This window comes from Pseudonaja textilis, chromosome 4, assembly GCF_049901715.1.
Source record: "Pseudonaja textilis isolate UNSWEBS1 chromosome 4, rPseTex1.2, whole genome shotgun sequence".
Taxonomy (NCBI): Eukaryota; Metazoa; Chordata; class Lepidosauria; order Squamata; family Elapidae; genus Pseudonaja; species Pseudonaja textilis.
Window position 1 is genome coordinate 86,580,515 of NC_141993.1, and position 18,194 is coordinate 86,598,708.

At 46.4% G+C, this 18,194-nt stretch overlaps 1 protein-coding gene across 1 annotated transcript in view; it reads left to right on the forward strand.

Annotated features, from left to right (window-relative positions):
• Positions 1 to 18,194, forward strand: part of CHRD (chordin) — a 57,354-nt gene that overhangs the window by 9,442 nt on the left and 29,718 nt on the right. Inside the window, exons 4-11 of the mRNA XM_087933570.1 lie at positions 267 to 272; positions 6,101 to 6,241; positions 8,788 to 8,905; positions 14,174 to 14,270; positions 14,935 to 15,076; positions 15,911 to 16,051; positions 17,095 to 17,177; positions 17,280 to 17,427. Of these exons, the coding sequence (XP_087789696.1) occupies positions 267 to 272; positions 6,101 to 6,241; positions 8,788 to 8,905; positions 14,174 to 14,270; positions 14,935 to 15,076; positions 15,911 to 16,051; positions 17,095 to 17,177; positions 17,280 to 17,427 (876 nt within the window). The remainder of the gene's footprint in view (positions 1 to 266; positions 273 to 6,100; positions 6,242 to 8,787; positions 8,906 to 14,173; positions 14,271 to 14,934; positions 15,077 to 15,910; positions 16,052 to 17,094; positions 17,178 to 17,279; positions 17,428 to 18,194) is intronic.

The window sequence follows — 18,194 nt, forward strand, 5'->3', positions numbered from 1 at the left end:
GCCCTCCAAGGTTAAACAGGACCCTCCCAAGCTCCATTTTCACTGGCAGAGGATTTCAGGAGCCCCATGCAGCTGAAAACGGAGCTCGGGAAACCGTTTTCACAGGCAGAGTGCTCGGGTCACCACAGGTGCCCCGACCACAGGTGCCCCGACAAGAGTGATGTCAAGCTGGCCACGCCCACTCTGGCCACGCCCCCCCCAAGGTCAAACACAACCCTGATGAAGCTCTCAATGAAATCGAGTTTTGACACCCCTGATTTATATAGTTCCAAGTTTCCAACAACTTGGAAATGAGGAACAAAGCTCAACCACCTGCGTGGCCGGTCTGAGCCCCTCTGAGCCTAGCCATGAGAGCTGCATCCCTGGAACCATCCTGACCATCTCTTGTCCCTGAGGATGGTCCATCGGATGTTTGCTTACCTGATCCGTTCTGTCATCTGTTCCTTCCGCAGGGATTCATGAGGACCAGAAGCTTTCTACTTTCTTTCTTCTTTCTTTCTTTCTTTCTTTCTTTCTTTCTTTCTTTCTTTCTTTCTTTCTTTCTTTCTTTCTTTCTTTCTTCCTTTCTTTCTTCGCCTTCCTTCCTTCCTTCCCTTCCTTCCTTCCTTCTTTCTTTCTTTCTTTCTTTCTGCCTGCCTGCCTTCCTTCCTTCCTTCCTTCCTTCCTTCCTTCCTTCCTCTTCCTTCCTTCCTTCCTTCCTTCCTTCCCTTCTTTCTTTCTTTCTTTTCCTTCTTTCTTTCTTTTCTTTCTTTCTTTCTTTCTTTCTTTCTTTCTTTCTTTCTTTCTTTCTTTCTCTTCTTTGGCAGAGAAACAGTGAAACTGAGTTCTTGGAACTGTAGACACCCCCTACACACTCACACACATGTTCTCTTGGCAGGCTTAGCCTACGAGAAGATTTCCTAGAACAGCCTGTTCTCCCCCTGTCCCAGGTCCTTCTTTCCCTCCCGCCAGTTGCCTCTTTTTCCCTCTCCAACTCCGATGTTCAGCATAGGTTCTGCCTCAGATGGCAGATGGGGGTGTGGGGGGCAAGACATTGAGTAGGACAGATATGTAACCTCCTCTCTTGTTTACTTGGTGTGTTGATTTTCGGTGTCCTGCTTTCCCTTGTATAGTCTATACTTCCCATCTGTTTAGCTTTCCTGAGATGACTAAGCAGGCGATGTGTTGATCGCCATAACACCCTGCACACACCTGCCCTTGTCTGCTTCCCAGCAGCTGAACAGAGCTAATGTTTGGACAGAAGGAAGCTGTCTGGAGCCACCTGGCTACAAGGAGTAAAGGCCTTGGAGTTCACTACTAGATGGGCTGCCCAGACAGCCTCTGCTGGGGAGATTCTCAATCATCCAGGTCACAGTTTTCTCCCAAAGATGCTTTTTCCCCCACCCCAAAAAGGAAACTTCTTGGGGTTTTTATTTTTTTTGAAACATTTTGCTTCTCATCCAAGAAGCTTCCTTCTTGGATAGGAAGCCAAAATAAAAGTCGACACAGTCAGGGGTGGAATTCCAATTTTTAACAACCGGTTCTATGGGCGTGGCTTAAGTGGTGGGCGTGGCTTGGTAGTCATGTGATTGGGTGGACGTGGCTTGGTGGTCATGTGACTGGCTGGGCATGGCCAACTCAATATCACTCACATCGAGGCATGCCTCTCCTCACCTGGCCTCTCATGACTGTGGGGATGCTGCAACAGCCGTAAGAGTGAAAAAGGGTCACGTCACTTTTTTCAGTGCCATTGTAACTTTGAATGGTCACTCCACACAAGCAAAGTACCTTCAAAGGAGTGGGGAAAAACTCCAGAGATGTTCCAGAGACAGGAAATCTAGTCCTGCCAAGAATGTCATAAGGGTTAACGGAGAGGCAGTTTCTCTAAGCAACATCAGAATGTTTCCTTCCTGCCTTCCTTACAGGATTAGCCCAGTAATTTCTTCTAGAATGTTAACAACTGGTTCTAGCGAATAGGTGCGAACTGGTAGTCCTAGGCTGTAGGACACAGTCCTAGGCTGTATTAACAGAGGGATGGAATCAAGATCCCATGAAGTGTTAATACCACTTTATAAGGCCTTGGCAAGACCACACTTGGGATCCTGCATCCACAATGTAAACAAAAAGTTGTTTAGTATTTTTTTAGCAACCGTTCCAACTTAACAACAGCATTGAAAAACAATGACTTTATGGCCATTTCTCACATTGTAGCAGCCCCGTGGTCGCATGATCAAAATTTGGATGCTTGGCAACTGGACTGTATTTGTGACGGTTGCAGGGTCCCGGGGTGACATGATCACTTTTTGCCACCTTGAAGAACAGAATAACAAGAGTTGGAAGGGACCTTGGAGATCTTCTAGTCTAACCCCCTGCTCAAGTAGGAGACCCTAATACCATTTCACGCAAATTCTTTAAAACTCTCTTCTTTAAAAAAGCTTCCAGTGTTGGAAGCATTCACAGCTTCTGGAGGCAAGTCATTCCCCTGATTAATTGTTCTGTCAACGGGGATACAGAATAACAGAGGGACAGATTTAGAAGGGACCTTGGGGGTCATCTAGTCTAACCCACCGCTCAAGCAGGATATCCTGTCCCATTCCAGACAAATGGTTGTCCAATGTTTTCTTAGAAGCCTCCAGCGATGCTTCTAAGGAAGCCTTCCAAAGGAGATGCCCTTATCTAGAATAGAATAGAACCGTGATGGTGAACCTGTGGCACATGTGCTACAGGTGGCACGCAGAGCCATTTGTGCGGGCACGCAAGCCCCAGCCAAACTTACCTGCACTGCACATGTGCGCAACAACCAGCTGATTTTCAGTCTGTTTGAGGCCGTTTATGCCTTCCTGGAGGCCGTAAAACGGGCCTTCTGGAAATACCGGAAGTGCCAAAATGGGCCTGTTTTTCGGCCTCCCAAGGCTGCAGAGGCTTCCCTCAAGCCTCCGGGAGGGCAAAAACGGCCTCAAACGAGCCAAAAATCAGATAGGAGGCACGCGCATACGCCGTGCAGGGAAGTGGCGGGGTTTTCCATGCACATGAGCAGAGGGCGCGGGATGCATTGCATTGTGGGTGCCGGCACACCACAACAAAAAGGTTCGCCATCCCTAGAATAGAACCTTCTGACAAGCCAAGTCCGTGGGGAAGCCAAGATTCCCTCAACTACCATGTTACTAACTTAACAACGGCAAGGAAAATCGTAAAATTGGGTGGCGGGTGGGGAAGACACTCACTTCACAACTGTCCAGCAAGAGTAAATTTGGGCCCAGTTGTGATCGAAGACTAAATGTGTATAAAGAGAAAACAATCACTAGCTAAATCGAATATCCCACATCTGTATCAGAGTAAGGACTGTGTTCTCTCTTTCCACCCGGCTCTGAAATCATCTGTTACTTTGCTGACATGTCAAAATAACCGCAGCTTGTTTTTGATACGCTGATTAATTTCGCGTTTGGGTTGTTTCACTTAGGAATTACGAGGGAACCGGAGTGAAAGCGAGACTTTGTCCTGTTGTAGCAAAGGAGTCTCGCAGCCACCTGAGGCCTGTGGTCTCTCCCAGATGTTTACAAAATGCCACCCAAACCTGCAGAAATCATTTTTTTTTTTTTAAAGAAATGCAGATTTGGGCAGTGTTAATCATCGCATGGGGATGCCGTAAATTCTTCCGTTCCTGTTGCCATGTGGGATTATCTCTCCTGACGCCACTCTGTTTGAAATGAAGGGGAATTCCAGGTCCCCTTGTAATGTTGGAAAGCCCTTTTCTGCCTCTTTCCCCCAGAGACGTTGGGGCAATTCAGTTCCAGAGTTGGCCCAATATACCAGACCCAAGGCATAGCGGCATCTTTATTCTCTTGTGTGTCTGCCAGGCACACGTGTAACTGTGTGAAGTAGGAGCGGGGTCTTGTTTTGAAGGAGGGGGGTCATTCGTGGTTGTCAGAAGCTGTCGGCTTTTATCCACTGCATCCAAGGTTTGGTCACCACAACACAAAACTGATGTGGAGATTCTGGAAAGAGCAATAAAGATGATTTAGGACAGGGGTCGCCAACCTTTTGGACCTCAGGGACCACCAAACTCATAATTTTAAATCCCGTGGACCAGGGACCCTGGGAAAATCCCCAAAAAATCTGCAGGAAAATTCCCCACCCCATTTTCCTACCGATCGTTCATTCTTTATTTGGGATCTCAGGATACCATTCTCAGGGGGAGACAGAGAGAGAAAGAGAGACTTTTGGCTTCATGCAAGGAAAACAGCAGAAGTCTTTCTTTCTCTCCCCCAAACTCCACCAGAAATGAGTCTTTGCCGGCGCAGCCCCTTGGAGCAGGATTCCTTGCAGAGTCCCAAAGACTCATTTCTGGCAGAGTTTGGAGAAGACAAAGACTTTTGCTGCTTTCCTTGCATGCAGCCAAAAGCAGAAGAAAGAAGTGGAAAGAAGCACCCCGGTGGCCAGGCCAGGCACGTGGGGTTAGTGGGGCAAGTCCCACCCCCCTGCCCTTTCCCCCCTCTCCTCACTACCTCGTGTTGTTTGCAATGCAAGCGACACAAGCCTTGTGCTCCCACGGGTCATGTGGGCGGCGCAGCCTTGTGTTCCCACGCAGCCTGGATTAATTGCTTTGGGGGTAATATTTCTCTGCGGACCACCAAAATTTTCTCATGGACCACCAGTGCTCCCCAGCCCACTGGTTGGCGACCACTGCTCCAAAGCACCTGAGGGTAGAACAAGAAGCAATGGGTGGAAACTAATCAAGGAGGAAAGCAACCTAGAACTAAGGAGAAGTTTCTTGATAGTTAGAACAATTAACCAGTGGAACAGCTTGCCACCAGAAATTGTGGGTGCTCCAACACTGGAGGTTTTTAAGAAGGAATCGGACAGCCATTTGTCTGGGATGGTTTAGGGTTTCTTGCTTGACCAGCGCGTTGGACTAGGAAAACTCGTAGGTCCTTTCAAATTCTGTCATTCTATCTTGTATTCTTTTCTCTTCTTTTTTTTCCTGTTTACAGTTTTTATTAGTTTATAAAATAAAACACAAAAATACAAAAGCAAATAGTAAGAAAAATAGGGGAGGGAAAGGGGAAGGGAGAAGTATAGAGAAGGGAAAAAGAAGGAAGAGACATTGACACCTGACTCCCTCTGATGCCGTAGAATAAAACAGTAACATCAAACCGTAACTTTTTAGTTTTTACATCATAGCATAAACGAGTCATTTCTGCAACAACAAATCTATTTGATCACTAAAATCCAAAATAAACGTTTCATTTTTTTTTCCCCACCTGAAGCCAGAAGTCCAGAAACGGTTTCCAATAGAAACAAAAATATTTGTTGTTGTTTCTGGAAAATAACGAAAACAAAATTCTGCATCTGCCAAGGAGCATCCATCGGTATTCATCTGGCTAGCATCCTGTCAGTATGTGAGAGAATTGAGGGCTGTTTGGAAAGTGAAGCCGTATTTGCTGTGTGAACAAGTAGGAGACAGCAAGCAGCCTGGGCGTGGCTTAGCTCAACTGTTCTGTACTAATGCTGCTTGCTGTTGTGAAACTAAAACTGAAAAAGCCCTCTGCTTGTATTTTGCATTTGGAAGATATTTCTTTTCAGGTGGGGAGGGGGAGTAGAACTCCTTTAGCATCAGAGCGTGTTAATAATGATATATGAATACTAATGCTCTGATGGTCATTTCGAAAAATCCTTTCTTAGTGAGCACCTAGAAGCCAAGAGGAACATATGTGCCAAATTTCAAGTTTGTAGGCCTTACGGTTCTGGAGATTTTGTGATGATGCATGAGTGGTATTTTGCTTTTAGATGATAGGTAGGTAGACAGACAGACAGACAGGCGGATAGATAGATAGATCACCAATTTTTTGTCCCCAATTTTCCCCCCATTAAACTCAAAAGAAAAGTTATTTTCTCTTCTTGTGTCCTGTGGTTCAAATGCTATTTTTAGTAATTTAACCCCTGCGGTGAATCCCTTAACAGGATAGGTCATGCAAAGGAGCAAAATTCACTAAACACATGTCTCAGCTAGCGACGTAAATGGGGTGGGCCCTCAAGTGTGGTCGTAAGTTGAGAACTACCCTGTGTACAGAGTGCCCTTATTTTTGATGCTTCAAATCGCTTTCTGTCCTCCCTCTTGCAGCCAACACCGCGGAGAAGAGATCTGTGCAGCTGTTCGACAAGATGGAATACGCCCAGGAGAAAGAAGATGGCTTACACAGGAACTACAACGACCGTGCCTACTTCAGCTCTCAGGACTTGATCCGAGACGACAGCCAGATAGGTATGGGTGAGGGGGTGCCCAGGTCCCGATTCTAGGGTGGTGTGTTTTTGTGTGTAACCACAGGATGTGGTGTTAAAGACTTTTATCTTCCAGAGATATTTAGTATAGGCGGTCCTGGACTTTACAACAGGTTGTTTGGTGTCCACTTGCAAAAGTGACGGATGACCATGAGCCGTGGTGGCGCGGTGGTTAGGATGTAGTATTGCAGGCTAATTCAACGCACTGCCAGCAGTTCGAATCCCACCAGGCTCAATTTTGACTCAGCCTTCCATGCTTCCGAGGTTGGTAAAATGAGGGCCCAGACTGTTGGAGGGCAATAGGCCGACTCTGTAAACTGCCACGTAGAGAGGGCTGTAAAGCACTATAAAGCGGTATATAAGTCTAAGTGCAGTTGCTGATGCTATTTTCCACACTTATGACTATCCCCATGGTCAGTTGATTTATATTTGGATCCTTGCCAACTGGTTCATATTTATGACGGTTGCAGTGTCCAAGGGGTCATGTGATCCAGTGGTTCAAAATTTTTTACTACTGGTTCTGTGGGCGTGGCTTGGTAGGCGTGGCAGGGGAAGGTTACTGCAAAATCCCCATCCTCTCCCTACCCCACTAACCTGCTTTCCAGCTCCGTTCTCCCGTGCCAGGCAACCAAAGAAGACCCAGCCAATTAGCTGGGACTCAGGAGGCAGAGAATAGAGGGGGACGGGGCCAGTCGGAGGTGGGATTTTCCAGTTCTCCAAACTACTAAAAATTTCCACTACCGGTTCTCCAGAACCGGTCAGAACCTGCTGAATAACCCTTTTGTGACCTCCGGACAAGCAAAGTCAATGGGGAAGTCGGATTCGCTTAACAACCGTGTTGCTAATTTAACGACTGCAGTGGTTCACTTTGCAACGGTGGAAAGACAACTCATACAATGGGGCAAAAGTTACTGAACAAATTTCTCGCTCGGCAACATACATTCTGGATTCAATTCTGGTTGTAAAGTCAAGGAGTCCCTGAATACGTTTCATTTCAGGCGAAATGAAATGAAATGCATATTTGCAGGCCGACTCCGCCCACTTGCAAAGAGTTCGATCCTGACCGGCTCAAGGTAGACTCAGCCCTTCTGTCCTTCCAAGGTCGGTAAAATGAGGATAACCCAGATGGTTGTGGGGGGCAGATAGGTTGACTCTGTAAAATCGCTTAGAGAGGGTTGTTGTGATGACCCAGTGTGGGATACAAAATAAACACAGTCACGAAAACAGGTGAAACCCCTTTTATTCCTTCACTTTGCTTCAGAGCTCCAAATATCCTTGACTGGAGACAAAAAAACTCCCCCACAAGCAGTTATGAAAAGGAGGATATGCCGTTTAAACTAAAAATGCCTATAAATTATAAAGAGTAAAAACAATCCAAACCACACTGAAGCAATTAAGGGAACCAGGCAAGATAAGGGCTTGAAGACGTCCACAGATATCGGAACACACACTGGGAAGGACACCAAAGTCAGAGAGGAACAACAGACTAGAGATATTTCCATGCTTTGTTTCCAGCACTGGCCCATACGCATGTCCATCCTTTTAACCAGTTCTCACAGCTGCAGCCCATGAAGAGGATCAAGGCCCTTTCCTCCCCCATAGACCATGCCATTCATGTTTCTCCCTTATCCTCTCCTCCCTGCGTGCCCTAGGATGGAGAGGGGATGGGCCTGGGTCTTCCTCTGACTGCCCAGCCTCCTCCCCAACCTCCGGAGCCACCCTTCCACTCCCTGTCAGCTGTTCCTCCTCTCCCTTAGAGTCAGTCTCCAACAGGGGCATGACAGCTGTGAAGCACTGTGAAGCGGTATAATAAGTCTAAGGCCTATTGCTATTGCATTTTGGCAAAACCAGTAGAAAACCATGGGATGCTGCAAATGGCTGTACGTGCAGCCTGTTGGCTAAGCATCTAAAGTACAGGTAGCCCTCGACTTGCAACAGTTCAGTGAGTGACCGTTCGAAGTTACAATGGCACTGAAGAGTGACTTATGACCATTTTTCACACTTACGACCCTTGCAGCCTCTCCCCATCATGGTCATGTGGTTTACATTTGGATGCTTGACCACTGACTTGTGCTTACGACGGTTGTAGTGTCCCCTGGGGTCACGTGATCCCCGTTTTGCAACCTTCTGACACGCAAAGTCAATGGGAAAGCTGGATTCACTTAACAACCCCGTGACTCACTTAACAACAGCAGTGATCCACTTAACAAATATCGCAAACAAAGTCATAAAATGGGGCAAAATGTCACCTAACCCTTTTCTCACTTAGCAGCATCCGTTTTGGACTTCACTGTGGATGTAAATTGAGGACCGCCTGTACAGGCCCGTAGCCACGAGAACCCTCCCTCTGTCGGAGTTTCAAATCTGGGTTGTAGCTACTCGATTTTAACTTTGAGTTGCCGCTATGCAACCTGTTGTTTGTCAAGGACTCCCTGTATTTCATAAATAAATAACTGAAGTTATTTCCAGGTGGCAGGCAATGTAAGATCCCATCAACTTCTCTCTTTTTGTTTTTGTTTTGCTTCTCAGATTTTGTGGCATTGCTGATCGGGGGCTCAGGGCGAAGAGGGGCTGCCACCAGCGCAGTGGCGAAAGCCAGATTCACTCTCACACACACGCATCTGATCTTCTCCATTAACTATGAAAGGTAGGTGAGCCTCAATGATGTCTCCATCTGATGTCTTAGTAGACAATCAGTTAAATAGGAGCCAGCACTATGCAATGGCAGGCAAAAATGCAATCCTAAATTGCATGAACAGAGGGATACAATCGAAGTCAAGTGACGTACTAATACCACCCTATAAAGCCTTAGTAAGACCACACCTAGAGTACTGCATCCAGTTTTGATCTCCACACTATAAAAAAGATGTTGAGACTCTAGAAAAAGTACAGAGAAGAGCAACCAGGATGATTAGGGGACTGGAGGCTAAAACATACGATGAACAGTTGCAGGAACTGGGCTTGGCTAGTCTAGTGAAGAGAAGGACCAAGGGAGACAGGATAGCAGTCTTCCAATATTTGAGGGACTGCCACAGAGAGGAAGGGGTCAAGCTATTTTCCAAAGCCCCCGAAGGCCAGACAAGGAATAATGGATGGAAACTGATCAAGGAGGGATTCAATCAAGAAACAAGGAGAAATTTTCTAACAGTAGGAACAACAACCCATGTAACAGCCTTCAGAAGTTGTGGGAGCTTCGTCACTGGAAGTTTTCAAGAAGAGGCTGGACTGCCATGGCGTAGGGCAGTAGTGGCTAACCTTTTTGGGCTCCTGTGCCAAAAATTGCTTACCCGATCGTTCTGTAATCAGTTCCTTTGGCAGGGATTCATGAGGACTCACATGCCAGCACCCAGAAGGCAATGCATGTGCCCCCACGCCCCCTGCGCATGTGCACGCAATCACCCCCTGCCGCCCCCTTACTGCACTGCGCCCCACAACTGATTTTCGGCCTGTTTGAGGTCTTTTTGGCCTCCCAGAGACTTGAGGAAAGCCTTTGCAGGCCAAAAAGCAGGCCCGTTTCGTCACAAAATGGGCCTATTTTTTGGCCTGCAAAAGCTTTCCTCAAGCCTCTGGGGGGGGGGGGCAAAAAAGGCCTCAAATAAGCCCAAAATCAGCTGTGAGGCATGCGCAGTGAGGTAAGTTTGCCTGCAGCTCGTGTGCCAGCACAAATGGCTCTGTGTGCCACCTGTGGCACGGGTGCCATAGGTTCACCATCATGGATATAGGGTCTCCTGCTTGGGCAGGGGGTTGGACTAGATGACCTTCAAGGTCCCTTCCAACTCTTGTTGTTCTGTTATTCTGATATCCCACCATATTTTCATAGGCATGGGGTGGAGGAATTTCCCATCCCCAAGAGGCCAGAACCAACCAATGACGTTCAAGACAAACTGAAAAATCATAAAATGCATGAGTTGGAAGGGACTTCAGAGATAATCTAGCTGAACCCTCTGGGTCAGTGTAAGCATCTTCATGAGGATTGGAGAATGGTGGCCACCCGAATCTGGTTTTAACAACTCCAGCAAGGAAGAAGCCACCCACGGGATGTCCAACTTTGGCAACTTTTAAGACTTCAACTCCCAGAATTCCCCAGCCGGCCCTGTTTAGCGGAATACACTAAACCTATCCCCGATAAGAAAAATGCCAAACTGTTTCTTGGGTTTCAATTCAGCTCCTGTCCTCTCCACGTCCCTTTCTTGGCCCTTGTACTCAGGGGTGGGCTGCTGTGGGCTCGTAGGGGCTCAGGAGAGCCCTTAGCTAAGACTCTGCGTGGCTCAGAGAGCCCCCAATAACCTCAGAAAGACAAGCAGCAAGGGAAAGCTCTTAATAGGCTTAATTGAAATTCTGGGCATTCAGCCAAGAGCATTTCTCACCTGGTAAAAGTGTTGCAAGCTAGATAAACAATCCACTCAGCGCTTGCGAAGGAGAGCCATTGAGCAAATCAGATAACATAGCCACTAGCCTCTGAGGGGATGAATCCCCAAATAATAAGAATCATGTAACTCACCAGAAACTCCATTAAGACTCCAAGATCCCTCGCAGAATCACTGCTATTAAGCCTGGTTACACCCAGTCTTTTATTTAAGTATTAAATGCATGAAATAATAAACAACTTTTTCACACACACACACACACACACACACACACACACACGTATGTATGTATATATGTATATATATATATATATATATATATATATATATATATATATATATATATATATATATATGGTATTCAGCTTTGCTTGGGTATTTTCCCACGTCATTGTAGTTGTGCTTTTAAAGTTGTAGCAACATTTCAGCAGAATCTCATCTGCCATCATCAGGCTTCTGTATTGTCTGTATATATATATATGTATGTATGTATATATAGATATAGGTATAGGAATAGATATAGGTATAGGTATAGGTATATGTTTTCTGAGGTTCTCGCGGGTATTTGTATGTGGATCTTTGGTTGTTCGGGTTTTCTCCCACGTAAGATTGGAAGTATCTAGGCAACGTTTCGATGAAGTCTCATTCGTCATCTTCAGGCTTGTGTCTTCGGCTCTGTGCTTCTGAGAGTGAATGTATATGTATATGTATATAGAGAGAGATATATATGTGTGTGTGTGTATATGTGTGTGTGTATCTATAGCTATACACATACATACATACATACATATTCATACATACATGTAATTAGGGGAAGAAGCGATGTCGAGTTGGCCATAACCACCCAGTCACATGACCACCCAGCCACATCCACCCAGCCAGTCATTAGGGCAAAGAGCCCCTTGCTAAAAAAAAAAAACCATGAAGCCCACCCCTGCTTGTACTCCATTCTGATAAGCAGCTGGTATTTCTCCAATGGCTTTATGGAAACACCAGGCACCGGGGAATTTTAGCTTGGCTTTGCACGGGATTCATCCTCCGTTCCAAAGCTCTCCCCCCGCATACATTTAGTGTGGCTGAATACAACTTGGCAAGCCAGGAGGGAAGAGAAACGAAGGGGGGGTCATGGTCCAAAGAACAGTTTGGGGGAGTTTTATCGTCCCAGCCTCTGCATGCTCGGTCTTTGTCCAAATAAAACGGGGTGGGGGGGCTTTTTTGGTGGGGTTTTGTCTATCTGCCTTGCGCATGGCTGGGGAAGGAGAAGGAGGGAGGGGCAGGCACCGATGTTGATTGACCCTTCCCTCCTCTGATTGCAAAATCCGTGAGGCACCCAACCTCTTCAGTGAAGGGACACCAAGCCCCCCCCACCCCCCCTGTTTCTTCCCCCCCCCCTTCCAAGCTGTTACACTGCCAAGAGATGAGTAATTTCCAAATGTGCGCTCAGATTCCGCAAAGCAGCCTTCGTGGTTGTTATGATTCCCAGCAAGGCCAAAAACATGACAGCTTTTCAACCCTGGAGAAGCCAAGATGCTCCCTCTTGCCTTTTTTGAGAGGGGCGGGGGACGGAGTTGTGATGGGGGCGGGGTGTGCGTGGAAGTGTGGAAAGGAATTGTTTTTGGCTGCCAAAAGCAGCGTTTCCTTCATTTATTTATGAAAAGATTTGCAGGGGTGGGTGGGTTTGGTGAACGTGGGGAAGGGCTGTTTGTTCTTAATTTTTTTTTTTTTTTTAAGCAGCCCTTGGGCCACTCTGAAAGCGCACCCTTTTCTTTTTACTAGTATGGATAAATTTGCTTTTATTTCAAAGCAAGATGGGACGTCCCAGTGAAAGTTCAGTGTCCTGCTGAATATTTTCTTTTAATAAAAGCTTTACAAAATTAAGTTCAGTGCGTGACTTACATAACTGCGGTTGGGACCAAAAGTTGTTAAGTGAGGGTCGTGCCCAATGTTACGACCATTTTTCCCAGGGTCTTTAAGCAAATTACCCCGCTGTTAAGCAAATCTGGCTTCCCCCATTGGCTTGGCTTATCTGAAGCCGCTGGGTAGTTGGTAAACGGTAAATCACGTGACCTCAGAACGGTTGGGATTCAAAATGTTTTACTACCAGTTCTCTGGGCGTGGTGCAGCTTGGTGGGCATGGCTTAGTGGGCGTGGCAGGGGAAGGATACTGCAAAATCCCCGTTCCCTCCCCACCCCACTAACCTGCTTTCCAGGTCTGTTCTCCTGTGCAGGGCAACCAAAGAAAACCTAGCCAATCAGCTGGGACTCAGGGAGGCGGAGAAGAGATGGGGGCGGGGGCAATCAGAGGTGGTATTTGCCGGTTCTCCAAACTACTCAAAATTTCCGCTACCGGTTCTCTAGAACCAGTCAGAACCTGCTGAATACCACCTGTGTTCAGGACACTGATAAGCTGCTTTTTTCTCTCTGTACTGGCTTAACTTTTCAATACTGTCATTAAATGAATCATTGTAAGTTGAGGACTACCTGGTAGGGAGATGCTAGCAGGATTTGGTGGGACCTGATGGAGGAACCTTTTGTTGTTCAGATGGCTAGCTGAAGAAACCACAGGCTTGACTGACAACAGTTCATTTAGTGACTGGCCAAAGTTACAACGGCACTTGGAAAAAATTGACTTATGACAATTGCAGCATCCCCATGGATATTTGACAACTGTCTCACATTTATGACGATTGCAGTGTCTCGGGGTCACCTGATCCCCTTTTGCGACCTTCTGAAAAGCTGTGGGGAAACCAAATTCACTTAAGAACTGTGTGGCTCATTGAAGAAGTGTAGAGTTCCGCTTAACAAACATGGCAAGAAAAGTTATAAAATGGGACAAAACTCACGGAAAAACTTTCTCCCTTGACAACATAATTTGGGTCTCTGTTGTGGTCATAAGTCAAGGATTACCCATAGCGTGTTCCATCATCAACTGGTTTAACACCTCCATTCTTGTGTCCCAAATCCATAACTACTTGTAATCTCAATTTTGGGAAAGTGACTTCAACACCTGGAAGTCCTTTCGTCAGAGGTGGGCTTCAGCCGGTTTGTACTAGTTCAGGTGAACCGGATGTTAATTTTACGTCCTGTTCAATGAACCGGTAGTTCTGATGAGCATGCTGGCCCTGCCCCACCCTGCCCCATTCCTCCCAGGGGTCTCCACATGGCCCGTTTTGGATCCCAGGTAAGTGTAGCGGGTGCATGGAGCTCGGGGAGGTGGAAACCGGGCCTCCCAGAGGGTTGTGGAGGGCAAAAACGGGCCTATTTCCCGCCTCCAGAGATCCTCCGGATCCCGTGGAGGTTGAAAACGGGCCCTCCACAGCCCGTTTTTGCTCTCAGGATCGTGCAGGAGGCCGACTAGGCCACGCCCACCATGGCCATTCCTGCCCAGCAACCGGGCCGAAAACCGGTTGTTAAATTATTTGAAGCCCACCACTGTCTTTCTTGATGTTGAGTAGTTTCAGGAAACTCGGGGTGGGGTGGCGGGGGGAATCAATATTTCTGTTCCTGGAGTGATAAATTCTGTTTGACATCCTCTGCTTTTTGTCTAGGCTGAGCCAACCGATCCGTGTCCGTTTCTTGGAACCGGATGGGACGGTCCTTTTTGAACATCCTATACAACAAGGCACCGTCTTCCAAGATGGTATGGTAAGTGCACCACAATTAATGAGAATAGCCCTGGAAGGGACCTTGGAGGTCTTCTAGCCAACCCTTTGTGGTGGTTGCAGTGTCCCAGGGTCACATGATCCCCCTTTGCAACCTGCTGACAAGCAAGGTAAGTGGGGAAGCCGGATTTACTTAACAACCTGGTTACTCACTTAACAACTGCAATGAGTCAATTAACAACTGTAGCAAGGAAGGGCATGGTTGGTTGCCTGGTTGCTGGGTGGGCGTGGGTGTGGTGGGCGTGGCCTACTGCAACTTCTGGGACAGCCATTTTTTTTTTTGCCTTTCCCAGAGTCCGGAGGCTTCCCTCAGGCCTCTGGGAGGGCGAAAACAGCCTTCCCCAGGCTCCAGAGGACCTTTTCTGAACCTCCGAAACTTCTGGTTCAGCCCATTTTTCGCCCTCCCGGAGCCTCTGCACAGTCCCTGCATTTACCTGCATCCAAAATGGGCTACATGGAGACTCCTGAGTGGGGAGGGATGGTGTGGGAGGGGCCAGCTAGTCGGTTTAACTACCGGTTCGGTCCACCAGATGTAAATTTAAAATCTGGTCTGGCTGAACAGGGCCAAAACGGCTGAACCCCGCTCCTGGTTTTGCGGGGGGCTATGAGGTTTCAATCCACACACCTTGCCTCTTCTTTTTTTCTAGATCTGTGGCATGTGGCGGAATTTGCAGAAGGCTTCCATCCGGTTGTTGAAAGTGGACCAGATGCGCATAACCCTAATCACCCAGACTCATCCTGCAGGGGAGGTTCACGGGCAGATCGTGAAGCACCGGGCCCTCTTTGCAGGTAATCTAGGGTTTAGGCAGCCAGGGTTATCCTGGGGAACTTTTCCAAGATCTGGGAAATTTTTAACTTTCCATGTCACACAAAGAGTCTACAAACCTGTTTCAAAAGATAAGGCACCCTTAATGTAGAATATCATCTCAATCTACTTGGAGAAAGAAAGAAAGAAAGAAAGAAAGAAAGAAAGAAAGAAAGAAAGAAAGAAAGAAAGAAAGAAAGAAAGAAAGAAAGAAAGAAAGAGAAACGATGGTGTCTATAATCTGAATTTCTTTCATTATTTTAGAAATTTTATTAAGTAAATGTTAAAATATTGGACCTACTGCGACTGGCGTTGTCTTTGCCATACATACCATAACATAGAACAAATAAGCTTCTACTTATCAGACATTGCTAAATTTATACTATTAACATCTCCTGTATATTCATTTGTATTTATAACATAAAACCTCATGATTTACTATTTCTATACAACCGTTTTATCCTCTATACTCCATTGTATTTACATAAATATCATCCAATATCAATTCTACACTTTGTCAATATTTTCTATAATTCCGACTCCTTTCCCTCAGATCCAACCATTGGTACATTTTATTCCAAACGTCACAATATTCTGTCTCACCTTTATTTTTAAGTTCTAACGTCAGTCTGTCCATCTCTGCACAGACCAGTATTTTCTTTATTCTCTCTCTTTCAGAGGGAATATCTCTATTTTTCCAATTTGGGGCATAAACCAATCTTGCAGCTGTAATAATCCCAGTTTCTAACTACCTCCAGATATTTGAATTTGCCCCGGACCCCCTTAAAATAATGTCGCATTTTCTTTTGTTGTTTCAGAGACTTTCAGTGCCATCTTGACATCCACGGACCCAACTCACCTGAACATGGGAGGCATCGCTATGCTCACCCTGAGCGACACTGAGAACAATCTGCATTTTGTCCTGGTTACTAGGGGCTTTCTGGCATCGGCAGACAAAAGTGAGCAGGGAAGCAGCGAGCCATGAATGAAAAAAAAACCGCTCTCATCCAATTAGTTAAGATTAAATCAGTCCAGTCCAGTGGGTTGCTGACAGAGTTTTGCATGGGATGTATATCACAAAGAGATGGTTGAAGATCAAATGTGAATTAAATTATAGAAGAATAGAATAGAATAGAATAGAATAGAATAGAATAGAATAGAATAGAATAGAATAGAATAGAATAACAAAGTTTGAAGGGACCTTGGAGGTCTTCTAGTCCAACCCCTTGCTCAGGTAGGAAACCCTATACCCATGATGGCGAACCTATGGCATGCAGAGCCATTTGTGCCAGCACGCGAGCCCCAGCCAAACTTACCTCACTGTGCATGCGCACGCCTCCCAGCTGATTTTCAGCCTGTTTGAGGCCTTTTTCGGCTTCCCGGAGGCTCGAGGGAAGCCTCTGCAGCCTTTGGAGGCCGAAAAACAGGCCAGTTTCGTCACTTCCTGTATTTCCAGAAAGGGGCCACCGGGGGTGACCGCGCGCATGCACAGAGGGTGGGGGGACTGCATGCATTGCCTTCGTGGCACAGGAGCCCAAAAAGGTTAACCACCACTGCCCTATACCAAAGGTCTTCAAACTTGGCAAGTTTAATTAACTTGTGGACTTTAACTCCCAGAATTCCTGAGCTAACATGACTGGAGGAGGAATTCTGGGAGTTGAAGTCCACAAGTCTTAAAGCTGCCAAGTTTGAAGACCCCTGCGGCCTATACCATTTCAGACAACTGGCTGTCCAGTCTCTTCTTACCTCTTACTTGGAGGCAAGTTGTTCTACTGATGAAGTGTTCTAACCCTGGGATCCTGCCACAGTCTGAAATGTGAGCTGGTTGCCAAGCAACCAGATTGCAATCGTGTGACCATGGACATCCCGCGATGGTCATTAGTGCAAGGACCGGTTGCAACTTTTTTCAGCGCGATCCTAATTTCAAACGGTCCTTAAAGGAATGATTGTAAGTCGAGGACTAACCATGTGACATGAATTGTGTCTCTCCGCTTCCTTGCAGAATCCGATCGGATCCCTCTCAGGGTGCAAATCCTACACCAGGACAATGTTCTCAGGCAGGTTCTGGCTAACGTCACCTTACAGGTAAGCCGATATTTTAAAACCCTGTTTTTTGGGGGAGAGGCTTGGGGAACACTTAATGAAGCTGCTGCTGTTTGCTTGCCTGCTTTGGCTGTCATTCCCCAGGACCCCGATTTTGCAGAGGTGCTGATGGAACTGGGGAGTCAGGAGATGCGCTGGCTGGCTCAAGGACAGCTGAGGATGACTGCAGAGGTGGAAGGTGGAGCCCGTCGCAAGTTAGCTGGGCACATCGCGATCCGGAGAAGCTGTGACAGTGAGTGACCGTGTGGGGGTCCAATGGGACTTTATTCATCCAGGCTCCTTTTTCTCCTCATAGAGTTTCTGAGCTTTTGGCACTGATGTAGCCAGGAAAAAAAAAAGAGAGAGATCAGTTTCGTGAACTTAAAATACTGGCCGTCCATGACTTATTTTAGGAATATAAGTCACCTAACAGCTGTTTGGGTTAGAAATATATAAACCAGGATAAACATTTTAAAACTGTATCTTTAAGAAAATGCAAAACTGTAGTTGGGTGTGGTTTCTCAAACGGCCATAAGATGGAGCCAGAAACATGGGTTGTTTGGTCTTAGTCTCAGAAGAGAGTGTGTCTGAGTGAGTATCTCTGTTTCCTTCTATTGGAAAGTATTGCCGTTCCTCCATTTTTCCTAATTGACTGATATTACTGGATTTGATGTAAGTCTGATACTGAACTGTTTTTGACACTGGAATTTGATATTTGGATTATCCCTGGATGAAAACTGATTTAACTTGTGAATGACTTTGGATTGCTTATTTTGGACTTTGCTTAAACCTTTCTGGAAGTAAAAACCTACATTTACTGTACAGTGTATCTGTATGCTGTACATGTATTATTCAAACACTACTCTCAGATATGTCTCCCTGTATGTGCTCATTCTCCTAATGGGGAATTACCTCAACAACTTACAACCAGGGGTGGGACTCTACTGGTTCAGACCGGTTTGGGTGAACTGGATGTTAAAGTTACATCTGGTTTGCTAAACTGATATTTCAATTGATGGC